The sequence below is a fragment of the Pseudonaja textilis genome, chromosome 7, assembly GCF_049901715.1.
Source record: "Pseudonaja textilis isolate UNSWEBS1 chromosome 7, rPseTex1.2, whole genome shotgun sequence".
Classification (NCBI taxonomy): domain Eukaryota; kingdom Metazoa; phylum Chordata; class Lepidosauria; order Squamata; family Elapidae; genus Pseudonaja; species Pseudonaja textilis.
In genome coordinates, this window is record NC_141996.1 from 28,541,304 (window position 1) to 28,567,410 (window position 26,107).

General features: G+C 36.8%; 2 protein-coding genes across 7 annotated transcripts in view; both read right to left on the minus strand.

The window, feature by feature from the left end:
- Positions 1-1,090: 1,090 nt before the first annotated feature.
- ZDHHC23 (zDHHC palmitoyltransferase 23) lies at positions 1,091-9,848 on the minus strand. 2 transcript variants are annotated; one of them, XM_026708869.2, is made up of 4 exons: positions 9,006-9,842; positions 6,587-7,306; positions 5,283-5,450; positions 1,091-3,710 (listed from the first exon to the last, which is right to left on the minus strand). In XM_026708869.2, the coding sequence occupies exons 1-4, from the start codon at positions 9,149-9,151 to the stop codon at positions 3,644-3,646; spliced, it is 1,101 nt and encodes a 366-aa protein (XP_026564654.2). In that variant the 5' UTR covers positions 9,152-9,842; the 3' UTR covers positions 1,091-3,643. The 2 variants fall into 2 exon arrangements, with proteins under 2 accessions (XP_026564654.2, XP_026564652.2); XM_026708867.2 differs by having other exon boundaries at positions 1,113-4,455; positions 9,006-9,848.
- A 2,983-nt stretch (positions 9,849-12,831) lies between these two features.
- GRAMD1C (GRAM domain containing 1C) overlaps positions 12,832-26,107 on the minus strand; it is a 66,447-nt gene continuing 53,171 nt past the window's right edge. For 3 of the 5 annotated variants that reach the window (XM_026708768.2, XM_087937287.1, XM_087937288.1), the window contains 2 exons: positions 16,387-16,489; positions 12,832-13,869 (listed from right to left, as the gene is read on the minus strand). In XM_026708768.2, coding sequence (XP_026564553.1) covers positions 13,792-13,869; positions 16,387-16,489 — 181 coding nt within the window. In that variant the 3' untranslated portion in view covers positions 12,832-13,791. Of the gene's footprint in view, positions 13,870-16,386; positions 16,490-25,558; positions 25,672-26,107 lie in introns of those variants that run through there. The other 2 variants (XR_015744298.1, XR_015744299.1) reach the window with 2 other exon arrangements.

The window sequence follows — 26,107 nt, forward strand, 5'->3', positions numbered from 1 at the left end:
AAAAGTGCAGTAGTCAATCCCAGATCTGAGGCATATGGTAAAGATTTATGTGCTATATGTACACATTTTAAGACAGTCACTTTTAAAAGGTTTGTGTTTCTCCTCATTCAGCCATCTTAAGCCCTGGAATTTGCCAGTTGTCAGTCTCCCTTGTTGGCTACAAAATTCTGATGCTGCTTCACATATTCCGAGTTTCTAAACTGTTAACACTTCAACTTCCAGATAAAATTTTCATTCTACAGCTGATATTTTTGGCTGAAAACTGAATTAGAAATATGACATCAAAGCACCCTAGTAATAATTGTAGCTACAAAAATTATGATAATAGAAAAACAGCAAGGAAATAAATTATTTCTAAAACTGGATTAGTAATTTGTATTAGGGAAAATATTAAAGTGAGAATAGAAAAATTCTGATCGGCAACTTTGCTTTCAAATGTGGAACTTTTTTAGTTTCAGAAGCTAGTTTTGGCTTCCTTTGTTCCACATTTTAGTGCCTTGGGAAAGTCACTTATCTCTTTGCAAAATGTAGCCAGTTTGCCCTTGGTTATTATATATCAGTATGAGACTCCTTTGTGGCAAACCAATAATTGATTTCAAACTTCTTTATGTGGTCACTAAGAGTTCACATTAGCTTGATGGTTCACAAACAATCCATGTATAAGACCCCTAAATCTAAAGAGCCATTTGCTGGTCATCCACAAGTTTGCTTTGTCTCAAAAAAACATTCATTCTTTAAGGACAAATAGGGACAACTTTAAATGTTATTCTTCCATTTGTAGTTTAAATGTGTTCATCTATTATTAGAAATCACACACACAGAATAAACATACAAGTTTTTTTCTACAGTTTATAGTGAAGTTTATTCTAGGGAAATTTATTGTATCAGTACCCTCATTTTTTTCAAATAATTTTTGACTGCATAGTAATCACACTTTTTACTTCTAGCTTCAAAAATTGAGTATAAAACATTAGTTTAAATTCCCTCCATTCCCTGCAACCTATTAGCAATTAGGTTTATCAGTATACATATAAAACTTAACCCATCTTCCCCTCACCTTCATATTTAAAAAACAAAAAGAACACATGAAAGAGATGCCACTGTGGTTTATTGAATCACTGTTTTTAATGATGAAATTATGTTATAGCTTTATTCACTTCAGTAATATATTTTAAACATTTAATGTGTTAATATCAAACATTAAGATAAAAATAAATACTGCACTATGCAATCAAATTTATATAGATTAAATAAATAGTTCAGATAGCAATTTTATAATATACATCACATATTCCAACTGGAAAAAAAAACTAAGAATTGTAAACCAACAAGAAAGTAAATGTTGTTTTCGTAACATTCTCTAACGTACAATGAGATGGAAAAACAGATTTTGAAAAAGATATTTATATAGGAGAAAACTTTGATACTTCCCTGCAAGGGCAAAATACATTCATAATTTGATTAAAATCAGATAACATTTAAGACATTAGATTGAGGCAGTTATTACTTGCTTTAGAAAACATTACCACAATACCTTCAATATACCTTCTTATTTTAAAGATGAGCTAATTTAGTATAAAAAAGCACCATTAAAATAGTATATATATGAAAAGCTGTTGATCCACTGAGCTATGATATACAGTAATATTAAGTCAGAAATATGACAATGGAACAATAATTGCATAAATGCAAACTAGCAGCTTCTGCTTCTTAATGAGCTCACAGCAAGACTTTCATATTACTAACACTTGATATTGATCAACGAAAGCAACACAGGAAGCCCCTTCCTTCAAAGTTCACCATAACCTCTGGACTGGAATTCACTGAGAAGCACAGAAGAGATTTTAAATAGAAAATGCTGTTATACAATCTTAAGTGTTTCAGAATTGTAGAATTCCAAAGGCTAGTTGGTATTTTATCAAATTTAGGCACTGCTCATCTCAGTATTTAAGTGAATGTGGTGGGTTCACTCTCTATTATATTCTACTTCATTGCAATATGCAATAAGTGCTTAGAAGTCTCTTTCAGTTGGCTTAATTGTAGCTACATTGAATTGTCTTTACATGACAACTCTTCAAAAATATGTGCTTTATATTTCTGCATCCTTTCAACTTTCCCAAGAAAAGCTAAAAAAATGTGGATTTTTAACACATTCTGTTGTTCCTTGCAACATTCCTTCATAAAACAAGGTATTTATTGTCAACGTCTAGCTTTTCCAGATTGCATTCTGACAGCAATATTTTACAGCTTCTTTGGGGTTCTGTGAGAGTCAGACATGGAGGTAACATTGCCCATTTTAGTACTTTGGGGGGGGGAACCTTCAGGTATAGCTATCTACACTATCTAAAACATTTTTAGTTATAGTTAAATATGTAAATTTTATCATTTCAAGACAATATTAAAAAAGCTGGAATTATATGGTGGTATATGCTTTTAAAATTAGAGGATTTTGTTTCTTGTTACTAGCTAGCTACTTAGAAGATTACCAGATTTTTATTGGACTTTAGCATGTACATAATCCTATAACAGCGTTAATATCATCTTTAGAATGATATTTCTTTGGAGATGTGTGTGAGTGTATGTATAATAGTTTGTGATGCATATACCCTGGATTTTAGCAAATGCCAACAACTGCAAAAAAAATCCTAGCGTATGTTCATCTTTATAGCAGACAAAAAGAATTGGAGCTACATTTTCTATAGTCTCTAGTTCTCCCAACAACTGTTTTTCTTAGTATAATTGGACCTTTTCACAATTTGATTGCATTGTACTTACACAAATCATACTTGTCTGATTTAAAATGTTTAAAATTCAGTTTGATGGATTTTTTTATAAGGCCCTCAAGCAAGAAACTACACTTAGGCTGATGATCCATAATCAGCTATGATTTTAATCATGTGCAATTTGCAATATTAATTTTCAGTCAAAAGTAGTTGTTGATTTTATATGATTTTTGAATTTGGGTATTTTACGGCTTTTACTAGCTACTTCATTTATTTATTTAATATATGAGAGCTTAAGAGTTTCATGTTAAGACATCAGGCCAGAAGGCTGAGAGTTCTATTCCTGACTTAGGCACAAGTTTTTTTGTTAATTCAAGTGTTTTGGCTGCAATATATCATGATTAAACACTAAGAACCTTCTCCACTATCCAATTAATAACTATCTTTGCGTCAGATAAATGCATAAAATTAAGTATGCAGCCTGTTAAATTTGAGGTGTGAATCCAAAGAAGACAGGAATTCCAAATAGAAAAACCAGGACCAGAAAATAGCATATCAGGATCACTCCTATAACCAACCTGCTTCTCCATAAAAAAGGAAAAGCAGGATCCAGGAGAGATTCAACCTAGAAATGAGAAATTTTATTGACAGTGAGAACCATCATCCAGTGGAACAGCTTGCCTTCGGAAGTTGTGGGAGCTTCATTACTGGAAGCTTTCAAAAAGAGACTGGACTGTCATCTGTCAGAAATAGTTAGGTCTCCTGTTTGAGCGGGGTGGAGGTGGGGTGGGGTGGGTTGGACTACATGACCCATAGGGTCCTTTCCAATGCTGTTATTCTGTATCTAATTCATAACTGACATAGCAGATTGGAAAGATGTGGTGTGAAATTCTTCTGCTCAGAGCTGAATACCTTTGCCTTCACAATAAATGCTCCTCTTTCGAGTCATATTTCTTGAAACTTTCTTGGGAGGTGTAGTGGGCTGCCCTACATAAAAAGAAACAATGTATTAAAGGCAACTCATTCTGTTGTAACTGTATGACTTTGCCTCTCTGAAATCTGACTTCCCAGCATAATACTCTGACCATCTGATTCATATATCCATATGCTACAGAATGAGCCAAGAACAGAAAGTGAGCTGCCTTCAAGGAAATGCTAAAACCTCATGGTCATATCAACCTCAACAGGGAAAAGTCTTTCCTTCTTTAACTTGAAATGATTGTTTTTATATTTGTTTCCTCACTGGACATTAATAGGTATCAAGTGACGAATATAAGCAATCCCAATCATACCGAGGTATTCCTACAAAATATTTGATATGTGCCTGTTTTTGAGAAAGTGGTATTGCAGTTTGCTATATGGCTTAAAAGAATCTACATATTCCAGTCTTCATTTGCAACAGATGAGAGCTACTTGCCCAGAATGCCTTTAGATACATGATAAAGTTAATAGTTAAAAACTCCTTCATACAACATCTTCAGCAGTCTGCTGCAGATCAGATGAGCGCAAGGTGAAAAACTGGATCCAATTGTACAGAAAACCTCGATTATATTGGCCTGTGTCAACCATCATACCCCATAACAACTTCCTTCCAATATTCTCCCGTAATGCAATGCGAGCTTCCCTCTCAGTCATGTTATAGCTGATATTCAAGAGCTGAAGAAGAAGGATGTAGCTCATACCAGAAGTTACAATGGCACAATACCATACACAGGTAAATGTCAAGGCTGAACTAAATGAGGAACAGAAAGCAAGAATATACTGTTTAATATAGGCATGATTAATACAAAAGTTCATGAACAAAAATAATAATTTTCCATTGCTAGTCTGGAGAATTCTCCTATTTTGGGTAAATTGCAGTAGCAAGTAAACCATGTGTGTAATTTGTTAGATTAAATATGGGAATAGAACAAATATGCTTATTCTAACAACATACAAAATGGAATTATTTCAGGAGATGTGTTTGTTTCCCTTGTTTTAGTATAAAGCCGATCTAGGAGGATACTTCAGTCCTTTGCTATGTGCCTGTTACCTTGCAAGATGCCCTATTAATGTTATTTCCAATTACTTTTTGTGAATATCATTTTATTCCTTTTAGCGCACACGTCTATGACTATTTAAGGAGGAAAGACAGAATTAAATGACTGCAAATAAATTGTGTAACTTTTCTCTCCAGAAATAACTTAATTGAACTCAAGATTTTAACCCAATACAGATTATAAAAAAAGTAAGCCAATATAAATTAAGGTAGAGAATTATACTCTTTTAAATCAAAAAAGACAAGAAAGAACAAAGTATGAGAGCTCTCGCTAGCAGTCAAAAGAGCCCAGGACATTTGAGACAATGGAAATTTCCTCCACAGAAGAGTGTGTAACATTAAGCTCCCAATGCATCACATTGGAAACCAACTACATTTTTCTTATGAAAGTGCAAAATTTCTCATGTAAATGAGCAAATAAAACAATTACATAGACTAAAAAAAATCATAGAATTCCCACAATTTTCTTTCTAGGGATTATCTTCATTTGAACCTATCAAGTTAGTGAGCATTTTTCTCACCTGTATTCTCCATAGACACCAGGACAGTAGAACAGAGCAGTGAGGGTGTTTTTTCCCCTACAAATGGTATCCAAAGTCAAAGAAATCCCATATATTGAAGTGAGCAGAAAAAGGAAGAGGGCAAGGACAAAAGCTTGATGGTTCTGTTCTCCAACACAGTTGTTAATCCTCCAAGAAACAAAGGGGGAAATATGATATTATAGTAACATGATTTAGAAAACGGTAGAATCCAAAGTGCCCATTAAATACTTGTCTTTGTTTTTTGTTTTTTTTTAAAAAAGAAATAACTGTCTATTCAAAGCTTACAAAGTAAACACAACTACTTTGTGATGTGGACAAAAGAAAGGTACAGCTGTCAAATCAGAAAAGGAAGCAGATTTTTTGGGTGGGGGGTGTTCAAGAGGCACTTGTATAAATATAACTCAGAAACCGCATGCTGTACTGCTTCAGAGGAGCAGCTAAAAAAAAAATCTCATTGCTGAAACAGGAACAGCCTCAACCAATCAGAAATGGTGACACTAGAATTGTTTGTGATCTATATTCCAAAAGGTTGTATGCCCTAAATGCACATAAATTCTATTCACATGCTTCAAAGACTATGTGTCAAATGCCTTGCGCTAATCTTTATAAAACAAACTTGGGTAAGAATTTCCAACCTAGCAGATGCTGCACACCATTCAGTGTCTGCTTACCTTAAGTGGCCCAATTTGCTCTTCTGTTCAACTCTGCCAAGTTCCATGTCAGCTTTTTAATAAGGAAATCATTACAAATGTTTGATAAGCCTTATATCCACGGAAGCAATTTAAATTACAGAAAACAGGCCCAAGGTGATATATGCAGATAACTCTGATTTTCCACCCTACAGAATACATGAAGCTCTGAAAGAAATCATCCTGGCTTTTTTCATGTGAGTTGGAAAATTAGTGATAATGCTCTGCGGTTGCAGAGCTCATCCTGCACTAAACAGGGGCTATAATAGATGATATCCAAAGTCCCTTCAACTCTTACATCCCGATGGTATGATTGACCTGTAGAAAACCCTGCATTTCATTTCTGCCACCTCTGGGTAGAAATGGGAACACTGATACTTGTAACTTTGAACAGAAATTCCCCAACTAACGGTGAGCACAAGAAAGCCCAACGATAAAGGCTTAGGAACCCAATCTGTTCAACAGCGATAGCAAGTCAATCGGACCACTCATGTAAAGATAAAACCAAAGTAGAAAAATATTTCAGAGAAAACTACAGCTTGCTGGCAACAGAAGTGTTAGGGAAAAAATATCAAGGCCACTTAAGGAACGTACCAGACACAGTGATGATCCAGTCTCTTCACACACCTGCCACATATTCGGCAGTGTCCAGCTCGAGCTGGTCTAACCAGCTGACGTTTGGGGCACCAGTCGCCACGCCCCTGACCCGATCTCTTGCTTCCAATGTTTCTGGGAGAAGCTCCCAGCGTTACCATTGTGTGGGCTGGGAGCAGCAATCTGCAGGCGAGTACTCTGCAAAGCCCGTTGGAGTTTCCCAGGCCATTCTTATTGAACATGTTATTACTGCAACTGCCTTGGCGAAGTGCTTTGTCGCTGCTCATTTGGCTGAAAAGGTAGCCAGGATCTTTCTTGGCTTGATGGAGGGCTACAAGCATCAGGATTAACCCACAAGTAAGAAGAGCCACCTGACTGTATTCCACATGGCCCCGGGGAACCACTTCCTGGAGAAATACATAGTACATGTAACCTAGGGAGAATAGGCCCAGGCTTAAGAAGAAGAGAGTCTGACCTTTCTTCCTATGTGTGAGGTAGTAATACCATAGTACTAGTATAGGAAGTGATATCAGGGTGACAAGGGCCAAAAGGAAGTGCAAAGCTGCTATGTGAAGGAAAAAAGGAAGCAAGATGATTGGTGGGAGGAGGCTGATATTGATCTTTACAGCCCCTCGAATCCATGGAAAACGGAAACGGTCCGTGAAGGTTTCTGTGACTCTCTCCAATATTCCGGGAGGTAAAGATTTGCAAGTCACCCACCTGTTAGGAAAAAGCACAGATTCTGCTCATTACTACACAGAACAAGAAATACATTTCTGCTGGCTTCTGTCACATTACCTTGCACTGCATCAGAACTTGCAGGGAGAAAATCTTTAGATTTTACTTTTACAGGAGATAAGCATGTTTGGACAATCATCAGCTCCAGACAAGTTTGTGTTCAATTGTCTGTGTTCTTTACATCCCACACAAGGGAAGCAGAGTCATAGTATAGCAGAGAACAGATGTCACATTTCAACACTTCTACCCTACCATCTGCTAACTGAACTGGATCACAACTCCCACCACTTTCAAATCTAGCAGCGATGGATACTGTAATCCAACACATTTGAGTGGGGCAGTGATTCAGGGAACACCGATTCCATGCTATCAGCAAAAATAGTTAGTGGGGAATTCGTCTTGTGCTTTTAGTATCTGGGGGTGCAGAAAACTAACAATCTGAACTGGCCTCGCCACACATCATCCTTAATGAAGTGTGCAAACCAGCACCTGCATTTCCTGTGTCAGATGAGGAGAGCACATCTTTCTCCTTCTATCCTGGCTATTTTTTACAGAGGCACGATTGAAAGCATTTTAACAAACTGCATCACTGTTGGGTTTGGTGGCAAGCAGTGCCTCAGATAGAAAGTCCATTCAGAGAGTGGTAAGGACAGCCAAGAAGATTATAGGTAGCTCACTTCCAGTGGTGGTATTCAACCGGTTCTGCCCGGTTCTGGAGAGCCGTTAGCAGCGATGAGCAGTGGAGACCAAACCGGTTCTCTGCGCTGTTCTGTGTTCGGCCCACCCGCCTGGTCTGCCATACTCACTTTTATCAGCAGAATTCGAAGCGCAGCTGCTTTGCGCAGCGCAAAATAGCGCCGTGCGGCAGCTGCTACAGCGACCACCATCGTGCAGGCTTGCAGGAGGCAAGTTAGAACGCCTCTGCACCTGCACAAAGTGCATGTTTGGCGCATGCATGCATGCATACCAAGCCACACCCACCAAACCGGTGGCAACTTTATTTGAATACCACCACTGCTCACTTCCCATTATTCAGGATACTAATTATAAGCGCTATGTGCTTAGAGCTCAAAACATGGTTAGAGACCCCACACACCCACTTCATGGTGTGTTTCTGTTGCTCTCCTCTGGGAGGAGGTTTCGAAGTATTTTTAGCAGGACTACCAGATTGTTTAACAGCTTTGTTCCCTATACCATCCGTCTGGTAAACTCACAAAGTTCATTTTTCTCGCCTTGTACATGTATACATCCAAGCTAAACTGTGTTGTTTCTCCGTGTCATATATGTAGGTATGTACATAATTTTGTATTTATTTACTATTGTATGTTTATGTAGTATATATTAGAGGTGGTAACCTTTAGAGAGGTGTACGCAGTGAAATTTCGTTTTAATGCGGGGGTCTTCAAACTTGACAGCTTTAAGACTTGTGGACTTCAACTCCCAGAATTCCTCCTCCAGTCATGTTAGCTCAGGAATTCTCAGGAATACATGCTGATTAGTGTACATTCAAACTGGCAATAAAGTTAGCTGAAGTCTAAGTCTACCAGCCATATGGCTGGGACCAACAATCCATCCTAACACGTACTATATAACAGGGGTCTCCAACCGTGGTAACTTTAAGCCTGGAGGACTTCAACTCCCAAGCTTGAGGAAATCCTCCGAAAGGGCCGCCACTCCTTACCTTTCACAGCACTCGTCGAGGTCCTCGCATTCGCAGAGACACGCCGCGAGGTGGCTCCTCTGGCCCTTCCGATCGAGATACTCGCAGCAACAGAGCGTCTCTTCCATCTCCTGGGCTCTCGCTCTTTTCCCTGCCCGTTTGGCCATGTTTCAGCCCCGTTACGGTAGCAGCAACAATGGGACCTTGCTCCGACCACGGGCCGCATGGATCAGACAGACGCTTGAAAGAACTTTGGGTGAAAGTAAGTCGCCGAACGCTGGATTTTGAAGGGGAAAAAAAGATTCGTGCAGACCAAAGTCGTCGGTAAACGCTCACGGGCGGAAAGACCTTTCTCCTACCAGTAACTCCACTTAGCAGTAACTCCACTTAGCAGTAACTCCACTTAACTACCTGCGACCGAGCAATACAGGATTCCTGTAAGGAATGGGTCCTTTGGATAAAGCACAGAATTTCTCCCCTAGGACACGCTTATTAGTAATTATTATTATAATTATTGAACCCGCCCCCAACCCCCGCCTGTTCCGTCAGAGCAAAGCACCGCCGTTGTAACCTTCTTGTAAGCAGTTCTTGCCAAGTCCGTCACTCCCCCCGCGCCGCGATTCTCGTGGCCGCTCCGACTTCCAACTCCGTAAAGGCAAGGAACTAAAGAAGAGTGGGGCTCCCAGCGCCCCCTTTTTCTTGGCCACGACGACTGGTGCGATTCTCGACGCGCTCCGTCTTCTTTTATTTGAATCACTCCTCCTGCTTTCGAGGCACGACCTCTCCCTTCTTGCAGTGTCCCCTCAAAGTGTCCTCGCTGCAACCTGAGGCTTCCGGCTTATTTAGAACGCCGGTCTCGTTTCCCCCTTGTGACATCATGGAGATCGGCCCACTGCCGGGAGGATGGCGAAGGCGTGGTTTACCTTAATCCCGGTTTAGTGCCGAGGCTTGCCTTGTAGAGTAGCTGCGAGGGTAGTAGACCCAAAGGTGCTTTTTCTTGAGGCAACTGGGCTTTCTTCTTTTTTCTTTGAAGAGGTTTTGCTTTTCATCCAAGAAGCTTCTTCAGCTCCGACAGGATGGCGAGGAATAGAAGGATTATCCTGTCAGAGGTGAAGAAGCTTCTTGGATGAGAAGCAAAACGTCTTCAAAGAAAAAAGAAGAAAGTCCAGTTGCCTCCTGAAAAGACACCTTTGGGACAACCATGACCTGGAGGACTGAGAATTTCTACAGACTTTTAGCTATACAATTTGGGATGAACACCCTTTGAATGGTGTGGGAGTAGGAATGGATTTCCAGAGAAAAAAATTGCAGACTAGAGGAACCAGAAGCACTACTCAGGTGACCCTAAGGAACAGATTCACCTCCAAGTGCTATAACATCCTCTAAAAGGATGCAAATGACCAGCTCTCTGCAAGGAGTATAAATCCTTCCATTCCCCACCATCCAGTTAGAGCTGAAAAAGCTTCTTGGAAGAGAAATGAAATGTCTTCAAAGAAAAAAAACAAGAAAGTCCAATTGCCTCCTGAAAAATTTCCTTTCTTTGGGACAACCATGAACTGCATGATTGAGAATCTCTACAGACTGTGAGCATAGTCTTTAGAGAACTGGACCACAATATACGTGGTGAAGATTTCATTTACTATAAATACGGAGAGCGGAGATCATTTAAACAACATATATTAGATTACAGTACTATCGCCAACTACTTTTTGGTCTCACGTTAAATCCAACCCATATACGGTAGTTAAATTATGTTGTCAGGAGCTAAAATATGTTGAATTGAGGCACGATTCATATCTTATTACTTTCATGTCCCAAAAGGTTTTGCTCCCAAGTTTCGCCCTCCAATCGATCAGGTCCGCTTATTTTGGCTGTCTTGCATTTCTGCCCCCACTCCATCAAATGAGTTAGGTTCATTGATGATTAAATTACTTCAGCAAATTTATGATACCATGCTGTAATTACAAGAAGGATATTGGACCGATTGATTACATCTGTGACAGGCAAAAACTTTTCAGACCTATTTTGGTAGTGGCAGGCAAAAAAAAGATTATAAGGAAGAACACAGTGCCATAAAAAAGAAACCTATTTGTATCCATTATGTAGTCAAAACATACATTTATTCTCAGTTCTTAATATTCACACATAAAGGCAAAGCTAATGGTACGTCTGCACATTGCCCATTTCCTGCCACTAAGATGCACTAAAACAGAAAAAACGATTTCCTTCTAAAACATTTCAAATTATAAACTAGTGCTGGTTTTAGCTGTGCCTTTGACCAGTGGATGAGTAAGTTCTCATTTCCTATTTTATCAATCCTTTCAAAAGAATTAAAAGGTCTTAATTTACCATTTAAAAAAATGTAATTACACATTAGTTGAACAATCATTATGTTTATACAGGTACTCCTTGGCTTATGATCACAGTTGGGACCACAATTTCTGTGGCTAAGCAAAGCAGTTGTTAAGTGAGTCAGGGCCAATTTTATGTTCTTTTTTGCCATGGTTGTTAAAGTGAACCACTGCAGTTAAGTGAATCATGTAGTAGGCAAATCTGGCTTCCCCCATTGACTTGTACTTGTTGGAAGACATCTAGGAAGGTTGCAAATGGCCATCACATAACACCAGGATGCTACAACTGTTGTAAATACATAAGATAAAGTTAAGGTTTCTGCTGTCATTCTGCAGATAGGAATGATGTCAGCTAGAGGTATTCAGTAGGTTCTGACCAGTTCTGGAGAACCAGTAGTTCGGAAAACTGGCAAATACCATATCTGATTGGAAATTTTACAGTATCCTTCCCCTGCCACACCCACCAAGCCAGGCCCACAGAACCGGTAGTACAAAAATTTGAATCCCACCACTGATGCCAGCTCTTTTTCAGGCAACTGATAGTTCCCTGGTGCTCCAGGATCTTAGAAAGATAGAGTTCAGTGGTTCTAAGATCATGTCTGCCAGCTTCTTCAGAATCCATTGTTGATTTTAATCCACCTGGACCTGGTGTTTTGAACTAATTTAGAATGGACAGGTATTTTCTTATTATTTCTTGCCTATTTTGATTTGCATTCCTAACCTGTCTTTTATGGTACTGTTTTCAAGAGATTGGGTTTTTTCCCTTTTGTGTAGGTAAATGCAAAGAATGAATTAAGCAGTTCTGCTTTCTCCCTACTGCCCATCACCCGCCTTGCTATCTTCTCCCACTAATGAACCAATCATTTCTTTAACAATTCATCTGGAAAAAACTAGTGTATGTTTCAAAGCACTTATATTCATATTCCGTTTGATTTGTGTTCAATATTTTGAGATGACAAGCAACACATTTGTATCTAATAATTTCTTTTTTTAAAGGAATCTAGCATTATACTGCAAAAGGAATGCCTTACTTGGCCTGAAAATATCACTTCGTTTTTCTTAGCAAGGATTTTTATAAATGCAGGTTGGGTATAAGTAGGGCATCACAATGGAGAAGGTTCTATTGCCATTCCTTAGTGTTTGGGTAATGTGTTTCAGTAACGTAATATGGTAAGGACACTTCACAAAGATGAGTCAGCAATTCTTTTTGTTATTTTATCAAATTATAAACTAAGAAACTGTATAGTAGTTTACACTTAATAATACATTGCCATCCACATTAGTACTGCTGTAGTTGCACAGAGTGATTAATAATTATTTTTCAAAATTCCTTGGGTGTTTCTGGTTCATCAATTAAAACTAGTTTTATATATAAGAACTAAAAAGGCAATTTTGACAAAAGGCAAATGAAAATAAAGGCTCCTAAGCCAAAGTCACAAATGGAATTACTTCCTCTTAACAGAATGATACACAGCATAATCAAAACTACACAGTACTGTATGTTCATAATTTTATTTGCATCACACTTTCAATGTTTTTGTTCTTTTTTATAAGAAGTACAGTTAGATTTTTTTTATGGGATAGTTAGTTTTCTTAATCAGAATAGTACACTTAGATATCACAGTCTGCATCTTTAATTGTTACAAGGGATATGATCCCCCAGACCTTGAACACTATAAAACTATAAAATGATAAGTCTATTCTTACAAAGAGCTCTCTAAGGTTGTAATATATAAATCAAATTATACATTTGTTACTTTTTAAAGATATGTAGGGTTGATCATTTTTAAAGACATGAATGAAAATTCCCTGAGAAACTCTGAGAATTGAAATGATAGCGACTAAGAGGAAGAAATGTTAGAATCCATAAAACAAACTGCCCCCAAACAGAAAAAGCTACATGTAAAATTTAGATTTATTCATATCTGGAACAAATGTAACAATTTAGTTTTGATGACTTTTTACATAGATAAAAGTAAGAAGTAAAAACTTTGCATATGATAAACCAAGCATTTTATATTGCATTTTTTATAACACTTAAGATTGTTTCCATCTAAATCTAGTGTTTATTACTTTATTACACAGTACAGTACAGTGGTTTGCTGCAGTGTTTATCTGCAATGTATAAATAATTATCAGCTCTTATTGTGTTCTCAATCATTCATTTCCACCAGTATTCACAGCTCAAGAAAGTCTCTCTCTCTCTCTCTCTCTCTCTCTCTCTCTCTCTCTCTCACACACACACACACACACACACACACACACACACACACAAAGACATCAAGTGGGTCCGGAAGATCCACAAATTCACAATACAATTCTTTTTAAAAGAAGCTTATTCCAAAATAACATTTATTATATGTGAAAGTATTGTGATGAAAAGACTGCAATAAAAAAGCAGCATTACTATCACAGCAATATATTTTCATTCTTTTTAGTAGCTGGTTTTGATGACATCAACTTTCAGGCTCCCCATCTTTGGTTGTGTTTAGGTGATCAAAACAATGCTGGAGCACAGACAATGAGGTCTTCAGCTGAGGTGATAAAGATTGCATAAGGATTACCCAACAAATTATACTTTAAATCAGGAATGTAATTATTTCCTACCCAAAGCAGTTCTAGGTTTCAGAAGAAAGTATTTTACATCCCCTTTTCAGTTGGAGCCCTTAAAAAGGACTTGCAAAAATAGAAAGAGTGGGAGAACACCAGTTTACTTGGTAGGTAACCTCAACCATTACAGACCAGTGGCACTCACTCCTATCATCATGAAGTGCTTTGAGAAATTGGTCTGCCGGCACATCATTTCTGGTCTTCCATATACATTTGATAAACACCAGTTTGCATACAGAAGAAATAGATCTACAGAGGACACTATAGCCATCACTCTTCACAGTGCTCTGACTCATCTAGAACAGTGGGGGAGGGGGGGCTATGTGAGGATGCTTTCTGTAGATGTTAGTTCTGCATTTAACACAATTCTTCCACATAGACTAGTGTCTAAACTTCTGGACCTTGGACTTTCTTATTCAATCTGCTTTTGGATTATGGATTTCCTGTCTGGTCACTCACAGAGGGTCAGATTAGATAATCATGCTCTTCAACCCTTATTCTTAACACTGGTACACCACAGAGTTGCGTGTTGAGTCCTTACCTCTTTATGTGCATGACTGCATTCCTGCTTATGCTACTAATACTATTACTAAATTTGCAGATGATACAGCAGTGGTGGGACTCATCTCTGGGGTGGGGGGAATGAATCTGCCTACTGAGATGAGGTAGACTGGTTGCTTTTGTGGTGAGGAGACAATAAGTTGGTCCTCAACACCAATAAGACTAAGGAGCTTATAGTGGACTATAGAAGGCACAGACCAGACATCCAGCCCCTGGTTATCAATGGAGACCGAGTGGAGCACGTGGTCAGTTTTAAGTTTGTGGGTATTACCATAAGAGAGGACCTGACCTGGGGTGCTCACACTGCAGCACTAGTCAAAAGGGCCCAGCAGAGACTTCTCAGAAAACAACAACTGAATGAAAAACTGCTGGTGACCTTCTCCCGCTGCACCATAGAGAGTATTTTAACATACTGTACCTCTGTATGGTTTGCCAATTGCACAGGGGCAGATAGGAAAGCACTCCAGAGGGTTAACGTCATTGCCCAGAAGATCATTGGTTGCCCTCTCCCCTCTTTGGAAGAGCTTTATAGCTCCCACTGCCTTAAGAAAGTTCCAAACATTCGCAAAGATCCATCTCATCCTGGGAACCCTTTTTTTGAACTATTACCATCTGGAAGACGGTACAGAATAATACAAACAAGGACAAATAGGCTGAAAAACAGCTAGTACCCCAGGGCAGTAGCTCTTTTGAATTGTACTGTAGAGTGCAATGTTGGTGCGGTGTCGGGAGTTTTCAGTTCAATGTGTGGAGTGTGAAGGATGTGTGTTTGTGTTTATTTTTGTGGTCATGATGTGCACTGAAGATGGTGTTTGATTTTGTTGTACGAGGTGCAGTGACAATAAAGTAAACTAAAACTAAAACTAGGTAGTGCTATTTTAATTATGAACAGTATCTCAGACTAACATCATCCCTGTCAATCATACGGTATATAATACCAATGAAAGTCAGCCAGCATTTATTTAAACTCTAGGTTTCTTCTGTACTATTATTGGCACCAAGGAAATTGTCTATTAAGAGTTCAGAACCTTTTAAGAAATCTCCCTAATTATAACCAACACAAAACAAAAAAAGGGAAAGGATAAAGGCTCTTCAGTCTCTCTGATTTTGGCTTCACTAGTCTCAACATCTATCTCCATTCATGTTAGTGTCCTGCCATTGATAGATTCTCCAATTTATATTCTTGAATGTTTAAGGACTCCTCTAGACCTGCTTCCCTAGTCTACCTTCTTATTTGTCAGGATAATCAGAAGGAAGACCTTTGATTGTTGCAAGATCACTATATTGATAGTTGGTCACCTCATATCCAAACTGTTTTTAAAAGCCGTCTCTTTCTGGTATTAATTGGTTCTATGCCATCCCTCTTTTCTAGAGTGGATCACCGGTCATTAGAACACTGAGCTTTTCACAATCCTCAGCATTTGCTGAGGTCATTTGGCCTCAGATTTTAGCCAACTACTACTGGTACTGAACCATATGAACTTTCCTATTTGAAGATTGTACAATGCATTTTAGCATTATTCTCAGATGACAGCAGATTCAGTATAGCAGTTAGTTTATAATATTACAGCTAGCCATTCTTGCTGAATATAATAAGAGACTTAGAGCTAAACCAGTTTTTATACCATTAACTTATTATAATCAACAAGAATTGTTAGAAAGTAAATGAAAAGCAATGTTGTTTCCTAATGCTCTAGATCAGTGTTGGCAGCTTTAAAATGTGTGGACTGTAATTTCCAGAATGCTAACCTAGGAATTCTGGGAATTATAGTCCATACATCTTAAAATTCCTAGGATGGAAAAAACTGCTTTAGTTATTCATAATGATGTCTATACTTACATATACAACAGCTCAAAACAATAAGGATTAGAATACTTACCTGTTCAAGTAATGCTATAGAATCCTTTAACACCCCTTTCACATGTTGGGCTTGATTCATGTTATGATGAGTTTTCTCCTTCGATGCCACATTAAGGGCTAGACTAAGGAAAGAACAGAACATTAAAATGTAATATATTTGCTTCATCAAGCATGTTATTTTATCATGCTTTTATCTCTGTATTAATTTTACTATTAAAATCCACACTGAGACAGTTCCTTGATTACCACATGGTGGACAGAATTTCAGTTATGTTATCAAAAAATATTAAGGAAAACTGAAAACTTTCTAAGAGAGAATATTACCATTTTGTACAATTTTTGCAAACCTAAGACATTGTTCTATTACGAGTACCATTTGGGTGCACCATGATTTCCCATATTGTTGTGAAAATAATAGATTATAGGATCATTCAAAATGACAAACAACCAAGTGACTGCCCAAGTAAATTGCCAGTATTGGCAAAAGTAAATAGTATGCATTCAAATCTTCCATGCATTATCTAGTGAATTCATGTTAGTGACAACAATTGTACTAGGGATTTCTAATTTACTTTTTCCTATGCTACAGCAGGACAGTTATGATATTTTTTCAGACCCTCTGTCATGACTTCTTGGCCTTTCCCATTACTAAGAATGTTCTCATTTGAAAAAAATAATAATGTTCAAGCACTCAAAGTATGCAAGTTTTCTTTTTTAATAAAAGCAAAGCTTAAATGAAAGGAAATTCTCCTTAGTATTGCTTCCCCAGAGTTGGGTCTTTGAGTGTGGCTGAATCAGAATTTATTTATGTATTCATAAAATATTTCTTCACTATCTCAATTTTCTGCTTCCTAGCTAATCTAAATCTCCCGGCACAGCAACATGATGGTCGGAAAAAGGAAAAGTAGAAATTCAGCACACAAGGTTGCTGGGTAAGAGTGAGTGGGTGGGGAGGGTTCCCGCATGCCATGCGGGCAGCGCAGCCTTGTGTTTCTGTGCAGCCTGGATTAATTGCTTTGTTGGGTGCTCTGGGGGTGAGATTTCTCTGCGGCTCACTAAAATTTTCTCAGGCCCACCAGTGGGCCGCAGCCTACCGGTTGGCGACCGCTGAGCTAGGAAGCAGAAAATGGTTGGATTTCTTGCTTTCCAGCTAGTCTTTAGATCTTCGGCTCTGCTTTTAAGTACAGCCGAACCTCCCTTAGGACTGAAGGTATGCTTGCAAGCAAATTCAGTGCAGACTCACGGCAAGCAAATGTGAGAGACTGAGCTACGCGATGGCAGCTAGATAGATCACTGAATGATTCTGTGAGCAACTCAATCTGCCTGCTTTGCCTGATTTTGGGTAAAAGTTGCTCTTTTTTAATAAAAAAAATTAATATTTTCATACATAGTGTGTTGTGAGTTAATTTTGTGAGTTTGTTTGCTAGCAAATTTTATGAGTTTGCTTGCAAGCAAATTTTATGTGCCAGACTGAGCTAGCCAATGGCAGATAGATAAGATTTCTGAATGAATCTGTGATTCTGTGAGCAACTCAATCTGCCTGTCTGCTTTGCCTGATTTTGGGTAAAAGTTGCTCTTTTTTATAAAAAAATTCAATATTTATATAAATATTTATAATATTTACATAAAGCCATGCCTAGCCAGTCACATGACCAAGCCACACCCACAAATTTGGCCACACACACAGAACCAGTTAGTGGTCCCTGGGATCTAAAATTATGAGTTTGGTGGTCCCTGAGGTCCAAAAGGCAACGCCTGGTTTAGATAATGGGTTTAGAATTTTCTATAGTTAAAGTCCCAATACCTTTTTCAAATTCTTTCCTCAAAATGGAAGGTTAGAAATTGTGGGTAATGTTCTATGCTGGTATCTTTGGGCTTCAGTGCAGGACTACCACATATGAAAAAATGTTCCCTGTTTCTTTTTACATTTCCAGCAAATGGTTAGAGGAAATAACGGCGGAGCAAATTGAATTAAAACCAGAATTCTTCCTATTGGGGATATTTAATAGACAAATTCCTAAAAATGTTAAATATATAATACTGCATATTCTTACTGCAGCCAGAATAACCTTTGCAGTGTTGGAAACAAGCAGATATTCCAACAGAGGAGATGGTTATACAGAAGATAACAGCCTGTGCAGAGATGGACAAGTTAACCTTAGCACTTAAGGAAAAAGAAACATCAGAATATTATAGAAGCTGGGAATGCTGGTATGATTGGATAGAACAAAAATAGAAAATATATTCTTTTTTCTTGTATAGTCTATTATCAAGCCTCTAACATAGGCCTTCATTGTGTCCCAAACATTCTGTATTGAGGTGTCTTCTTTTCTGTTCTCTTTAAAGAAGAAGGCCAATTCTTTCTCCATCCATTGTATAAATTCCTTATCCTTTAAAATAGAATTATTTAATGTCCATCTCGATCTTTTCCTTTGTCCCTTCCATTCAATTGTCAATGGGTTATGGTCAGCCCAAGTACTTGTTTCAATATTTACTTCTTGAATACTAGACATTAAATCTGTTGAGATCCAAATCATATCCAGTCTGGACCATGATAAATGCCTATTTGAATAGAACGTAAATTGCTTAGATTTATCATTTCTTTCTCTCCATATGTCTTTTAAAGTTAATTCATCTATCATTTTAAAAAGGATTTAGGAAGAGTTTTCCTGTTATGCTTTACTGTTGTTGCAATATAGTCAAGTCTATTATCCACAATTCCATTAAAGTCTCCCATCATAATTACATTAGCATAGTCAAGTTCGGCAGTCTTAGTATGTAATTTTCTATAGAATTCTTCCTGTTTATCATTCGTGCATAAATTGCAATCAAAAGTATCTTTCTATTATTGTCCATTATTTCTACCATTAATATTCTCCCATCATCATCTGTATAAATCATTTTTGCTGGAATGGCCTCTTTAATATATAAAACCACCCCTCTTTTCTTGGATTGTGTCAAAGAGGTATACAATTTCCTAATTTTGGTTGTAATAACAATTGTTCATGTTGCTTTTTAATATGAACTTCTTGTAAACAAATTATGTCGAACCTTAATTTCATTAATTTATGGAAAATCTTCCTTCTCTTAGCAGCTAAGTTCAGTCCATTTATATTCATTGTAATCAATTTTTTTTCTTCCATAATTATGTTTTATATTTAGATTTAACCACTCTCGTGGGTCTTGCCTCACGTTGATCTTTAATATCCACTTGTCCACCTACTGCACCTTCTTCTTTTCCAACCTCCATTTGTTCCTCTTGAGATTCAATTGATGGGACCTCCTTTCCTGCTCCTCCTTCTCTGCCTCCAAAAACCTCTGCGCAAAACAGTTCTGCTTTCTCAATTGAATCAATTCTATGTCTCTGTTCCTGCCACGTAAACATCAATCCTTCTGGAATCAACCACCTGTAAGACACCTCTTTTTCCAATAACCTTTTAGTCAGGAATCGGTATTCTCTTCTCATCTCTCTCACTCTTCTAGGTATTTGTTTTAAAACCAAAATTTCTTTACTTTTGTATTTCAGTGGCTTCTCTCTTGCTACTTGCAATATTTGTGTCTTCAAAGATTTTTAATAAATCTAATATGAACTTCTCTGGGTAGGTTATTTCTCATCGCATATCTTGTAAAAACTCGATATATCTCATCAATTCCATCCATCATCTTCTCTTCTGTTATCTCGAGTGCCTCCGCCAAGATTCCTACCATTATCGCAACCAAATCTTGTCCTTTTTCTTCTTCTATATTTTGGAATCTAAGATAAAATTCTGATCTATCCAACTCCCACTTCAACATCTCACTTTTTCTTGTTCAATCGCTATTAATCTATTGTCGATATTTCCAATTTTCTCCTCTCTTTGTTTGCCTCCCTCTTCAACATTTTAGAGTCTCTCTTCATATTTTTCCATCATCTGTTCCATCCTACCTGTTCTTTGTTCAATAGTATCCATTTTTACCTTAAGATCTTGAATTCCTTGCATAATCATCTGGAAGGATACTCTTTCTTGTTCTTTTCTTTCTCCTTATCTTGCTTTAACAATGTCTGAATTGAACGCTGTCCAGATGGTGGGGAGGCAGAAGCAGACATAGAGGCACCCGAAGATATAAATTTCTTACTCATTTTAAGTGGTTCCAACTCTTCAAGTTTTTTCAAATTTTAGTCCACAAAAAAAGAGAAAGAAATATGAAATTTTAATCCAAGGTAAGAAGGCCAACAATAAAAAGCCAAAAGTGAGAGAGAAAAAGAAAAAAAGAAAAAGAAAATTCTTCAAATTCTTCCTGACCTTAGTTCAATAAAAAAGAATGAGAAAAAAAAACCATTAAAAAAAAAAAAAGTAACAGTAAAAATAAAAACCCAATAATAATAATAAACAAGACAAAGCCAAAAAGGAAGAAGGGAAAAGAAAAAGAGAAAAACAAAAACAAAACAAAAACCAAGAAAAATAAGTTTCTTCAGATTCCACACCTTAGTCCAGCCAGAAAAAAAAGAAAAAGAAAAACCTCAATTAAAAAAAGGAAAAAGAAATAGTCCGCTAATGTACATTAAAAAAAAAAAAAAAAAAGAGAAAACAGGATCCAAATAGACAAAAGAAAAATAAAATCAGTTAAATCAAAATAAAATATAAGTAGAAAAAGAAATTCAGAGGCTTCCTTTGCAAATAAATCAAGCTTAAAAGTCAGGACCTTGATGTTAGTGAAGGGGTTGGCAGAACTCAAAAAAAACAACAACACTGCACTCTATTTAATTATCCAAGGCTCTAATTATAACTCCCTTCTCTTTCCCACAAGCTTCAAAGCTGAGCCATGTATATCCAGAAAGACACCTGTAATAATATTCCACAAAGTACTTTCCTCTATCTTATCAGGGGATGTCCTTGAGAAGAAGAGTCTATTTTCTTTTTTTTAAATATTTCCGAGCCTCTAGGTGGCAGTGTTACAAAGTATCATAGTTCTCACTTTCCCCCTCCTCTCTTAAGGGAAAGCCGGCTTGCAATACACAAAACAAACACCGAAAAATCAAACAAAATCAAGAGAAGCCTCTAGCCCAGAAAAAATAAAAATAAAAAGTCCAGAAAAAGAATAAAACATATGAATATATAGAAAAAGAAAACAGTCCAGTTATCCAATAAGTAACAATAGAGTCCGAAAGCAAAGAAAAGAAAAAAAATGGATTCTCTCTTTGACGTTTCCCTAAAAAACGCCGCTAAATCAATTTTGTCAAAAAACAAAAACAAAAATCACACAGGTTTCTTCAGATAATTAGAGTAAACTTTCCAAATTCAAAAAATTAAATAAAAAAAAGAAGTTCTCACCCAACCGACAAACTCTTTCTCAAACTCTTTCCGTCTGGAGTCGCCCCGGCCTCAGCAGCATGGGGGCTGCCTCTCCGCCGCTGGCAAGAAGAGCTTCACCCGGGCTCTCCAGGGATTTTGCGGTATCCCCGGAATCCTCAGGATATGCTCTTCACGATGGCTGTCCCTACGGGACAGCGTAGGTCCGTTGGACCGGCCAGTGGCGGAGATATCGGCTGCAATCGAGGAGCTCGATTGCAGACCGTATCGCCACGGCGCAAGCTCCTCCCAAGGCGAACTCTTAAAGCCTTGGATGATGAATATAAGGGACTTGAAAAAGAATTACAGAAAATGCCACACAGAAAAGATGTTAAAATGAAACTGGATATAACTAAACATAAAATGGATTTAATAGAGAAAGAAGAACTGGCACAGAAAATTAGGAATGCTAAACAGAATTATTTTGAGGATGCAAATAAGCCAGGTAGATGGCTAGCATACAAATTGAGAAAGGAGAAAGAGTCGAGGAAAATACCGCAGTTAATAGACGACCAAGGTAAAATTTGTTATGGCAGCAAAGAAAAAAAAGAGATTATTTATGATTTTTATAAGCATTTGTATAAGAAAGAAGACATTGACGAGGAGAAAGTTAAACAATACCTACAGAATGCAAATCTACCTAAGATACCTAAAGAGATTGAAGAAATGCTAGAAAGTAATATAACAATGATGGAGTTAAGTCAAGCACTTAAGAAACAAAATAATGGAAAGGCACCAGGTCCAGACGGGTTTCCTGTAGAATTTTATAAAATTTTTCAAGAATCACTGTGTATTCCACTGTTAGAAGTTATGAATGAAGTTATGTTAAAAAAGATGATACCTAAAACATGGTCAGAGGCTTACATTACACTTATTCCAAAAGAGGAGGCGGACCTACTGCAAATCAAGAATTATAGACCGATTTCTTTACTAAATGCAGATTATAAAATTTTTGCTTCAATATTAGCAGAAAGACTTAAAAAGTACTTGAATAACTTTATCCACTCAGACCAAAATGGGTTTTTGCCAAAGCGACAAATCAGAGACAATATGAGAGTAATTCTGGACACCCTGGAATACTATGAGGCACATCCTGAAAAGCAAATGGCTTTGATATTTTTAGATGCTCAAAAGGCATTTGATAACGTGAATTGGAGATTTATGTTACTTTTAATGGAACAGATGGGCTTTGCTAGAAGATTTATTCAGGCAATAGAAGCAATTTATAATGAACAAACAGCTAAGGTAATGATGGAGGGAGAATTTACAGATCCTATTAATATAAGAAAAGGCACAAGACAAGGTTGTCCTCTTTCTCCCTTGATATTTGTATTGACTTTGGAAGTGTTGAATAGAAATATCAGAGAAGATAAAACTATAAAAGGAATGAAAATTAAAAAGGAAGAATTTAAACTACAAGCCTTTGCAGATGACCTAGTCTTTATCTTGGAAGACCCTATAGAAACAGCCTCGAAACTGTTGGAAAAGATAGAGGTCTATGGGGAGGTGGCTGGTTTGAAAATAAATAGAGATAAAACAAAGATTTTGTCAAAGAATATGTTGCTGAAACAAAGGGAAGAGTTGGCAGAACTGTTAAAAATTCAAGTTACAAACAAGGTTAAGTATCTGGGGATATATTTGACATCAAGATGTAGTACATTGAAGGAGAATAATTATATTAAACTTAAACAACAGATAGCTCAAGACTTGAAAAAATGGGAGAACTTACAATTGTCATTAATAGGAAGGATTTCAACAATTAAGATGAACATTTTACCCAGAGTCTTATTTTTGTTTCAAACAATACCAATTAGGCTTGGAAAAGAATATTTTGAGGATTTAAATAAAATTGTTTTGAAGTATATATGGCAAGGTAAGAAAGCAAGAATAAAGTTAAAGCTTTTACAGGATGCTAGATTTAGAGGAGGGTTTGGACTGCCTAATTGGGAGTTGTACTACCAAGCTGCAAACTTGACGTGGGTTAAAGAATGGATAACATTAAGGAAAACCAGATTGTTGACATTAGAAGGTCATGATTTGTTGTTGGGCTGGCATGCTTTTTTATGGTACAAGGAACTAAAACACAGGGGTATTTTAGAAGGCATTATATACGGAGTCTCTGTGGTTGAATTGGGAGAAGATAAAAACAGTGTTATTTGAAAATTCCAGTTTGGTTATCGACGATAGAAGCGTTTTCTTATCCTATAATCTATAAAAAGGAACAAACAGTTAACTATGGGGAATTATTAGATGAAAAGGGTGAACTTAAATCGATGCAAAAATTGGAAGAACAAGGTATACGGATGAATTGGTTTTCATATTTGCAAATATATTCAAAGTACCATGAGGATTCCAAAGCAGAGGGATTTTATGATAAGCAAACTGACTTGGATAAGATTTTGATGGGTACTGATGAAAAGGTGATTAAAAAATTGTATGGTTATTTATTGCAAATTAAGCTTGAGGAAGAACAAGTTAAAGAAACTATGATTGCGTGGGGAGGAATTTTGGATATGGGATTGATTTAGAGAAATGGCAGAAATTATGGTCGCAAAATTATAAAATGACAATGTCTACAGCCTATAAAGAAAACTTGTATAAGATGTTTTACAGGTGGCATTTTCCCCGACAAGGATAGCAAGAATGTTTAAGAACAAATCCGAAAAATGCTGGAAATGTCATCAGAAACCTGGTTCATACTATCACATGTGGTGGACTTGTGAGGATGCTAGAAAATATTGGACTAAAATCCACATGTGGCTGGAAAAAATGACAAAGAAGCATATAGACTTGAAACCGGAGTTTTTTCTATTGGGAATACTACCAGATACTTATAGTAAAGAGTTGAAATATTTGATTGTAAATGTATTGACTGCTGCTAGGATTGTATTTGCAAAAATTGGAAAAATGAGAAAATTCCATTGCAAGAAGAAGTTGTAAAGAAAATTTTGGAATGTGCTGAGATGAGTAGATTGACTTTTGAAATTAGAGAGCAAGAAGATAAACAATTTTATTTAGTTTGGGATCTTTTCTATCAATGGTTGAATGATGAAATATTAAAATATAAAAGTTAGATAATAAGGAATAATAATGACTTTATTTTCCCTTTCCTTTTATTGGTTTTTGATACTATATTTATATAATAGCTTTCTTTGTTTCTTTCTTTTTCATATTTGGGATAGAATTGGTATGATTATAAGATTTGTTTTAGAATAAAATATTTAAAATATAGTTATCTCATAAAGGCATGACCGAATAAAAGTTTAGTCAAATTTTTTCTTTTTTTTCTTTAATAGAGATACTAGGATTTATAAATTTGTATTGATAAGAGTATTATATAAAGTAACTGTAATTGTGACTATGTGGTGAATGCACAAAACCGATGGACCAACCGACTTACGGTGTGTACAAAAATATGGGGGAGCTGATACTTTTATGCTTTGTTGTTGTGTTTTTTATGTTAAAAAAATAATAAAAATTTATATATATAAAAAAAAAAAAATAGAAAATATATTAGTAAATAACGTAAAATGTAAATCATAATTATATATTTGCAATAAGATGTATTTGTAAATGTATCACCAATATTGATAACAAACAAGGAACCATAGACTGTCGATAGTAGAATTGTTAGTTTTTTAATCATTCTCTTTTTTTCTATTTCTTTTCTTTCTTCTTCTGTGTGCTGTGTTTGTTTGATATTTTGGTTTTGTCATCAATAAAGTTTTGTTTTTTTTAAAAAAAAGAAATTGTGGGTACTGTTTAATACTGCTGTATCAAGAGATAGTTTCTTTAGGAGAGGACACATCTTTCTCCTTCATGGTAGATGGTACCACCCCCCCTCAAAAAGGTTTAGATCACCTTTCAAATCCAGGCACATACATGCTGTCAGGCATTAATTTCCAAATAAATGCAAGTCCTTTTATCCATGAAGAACCTCACACAGACATCATAGTGGCCATTCTTCCTCCTCTCTACCAATGAAGGGTAAAGGTAACATTAGGGTCATTAGAATAAAATCTACAGATGCAGTAACAATGGATATTGGTAAGAATACTTTGCCAGTACTATTGCCAAAAAATATTAATTTATTTTTATTTATTTAGTTTAGTTTGTCAAGCATGTATGGGAAAACAAGTATAAGTTTGAGCATAACATATAAACATATAAGTATAAAAGGGTATAAGTATATACATAATAGATGAGTACAAATAAATGAGAACAGTAGGACAGGGACGGTAGGCACACTCAGGGGTTGGATTCAGTTTTTTTAACAACCAGTTCTGTGGATTAGTTGGTAGGTGTGGCTTGGTGATCATGTGACTGGGTGGGCATGGCCAACTCGACATCACTCATGTCAAGGGGCGCTTCTCCTGACCTGGCCTCTGATGACAGTGGGGATGCTGCAAC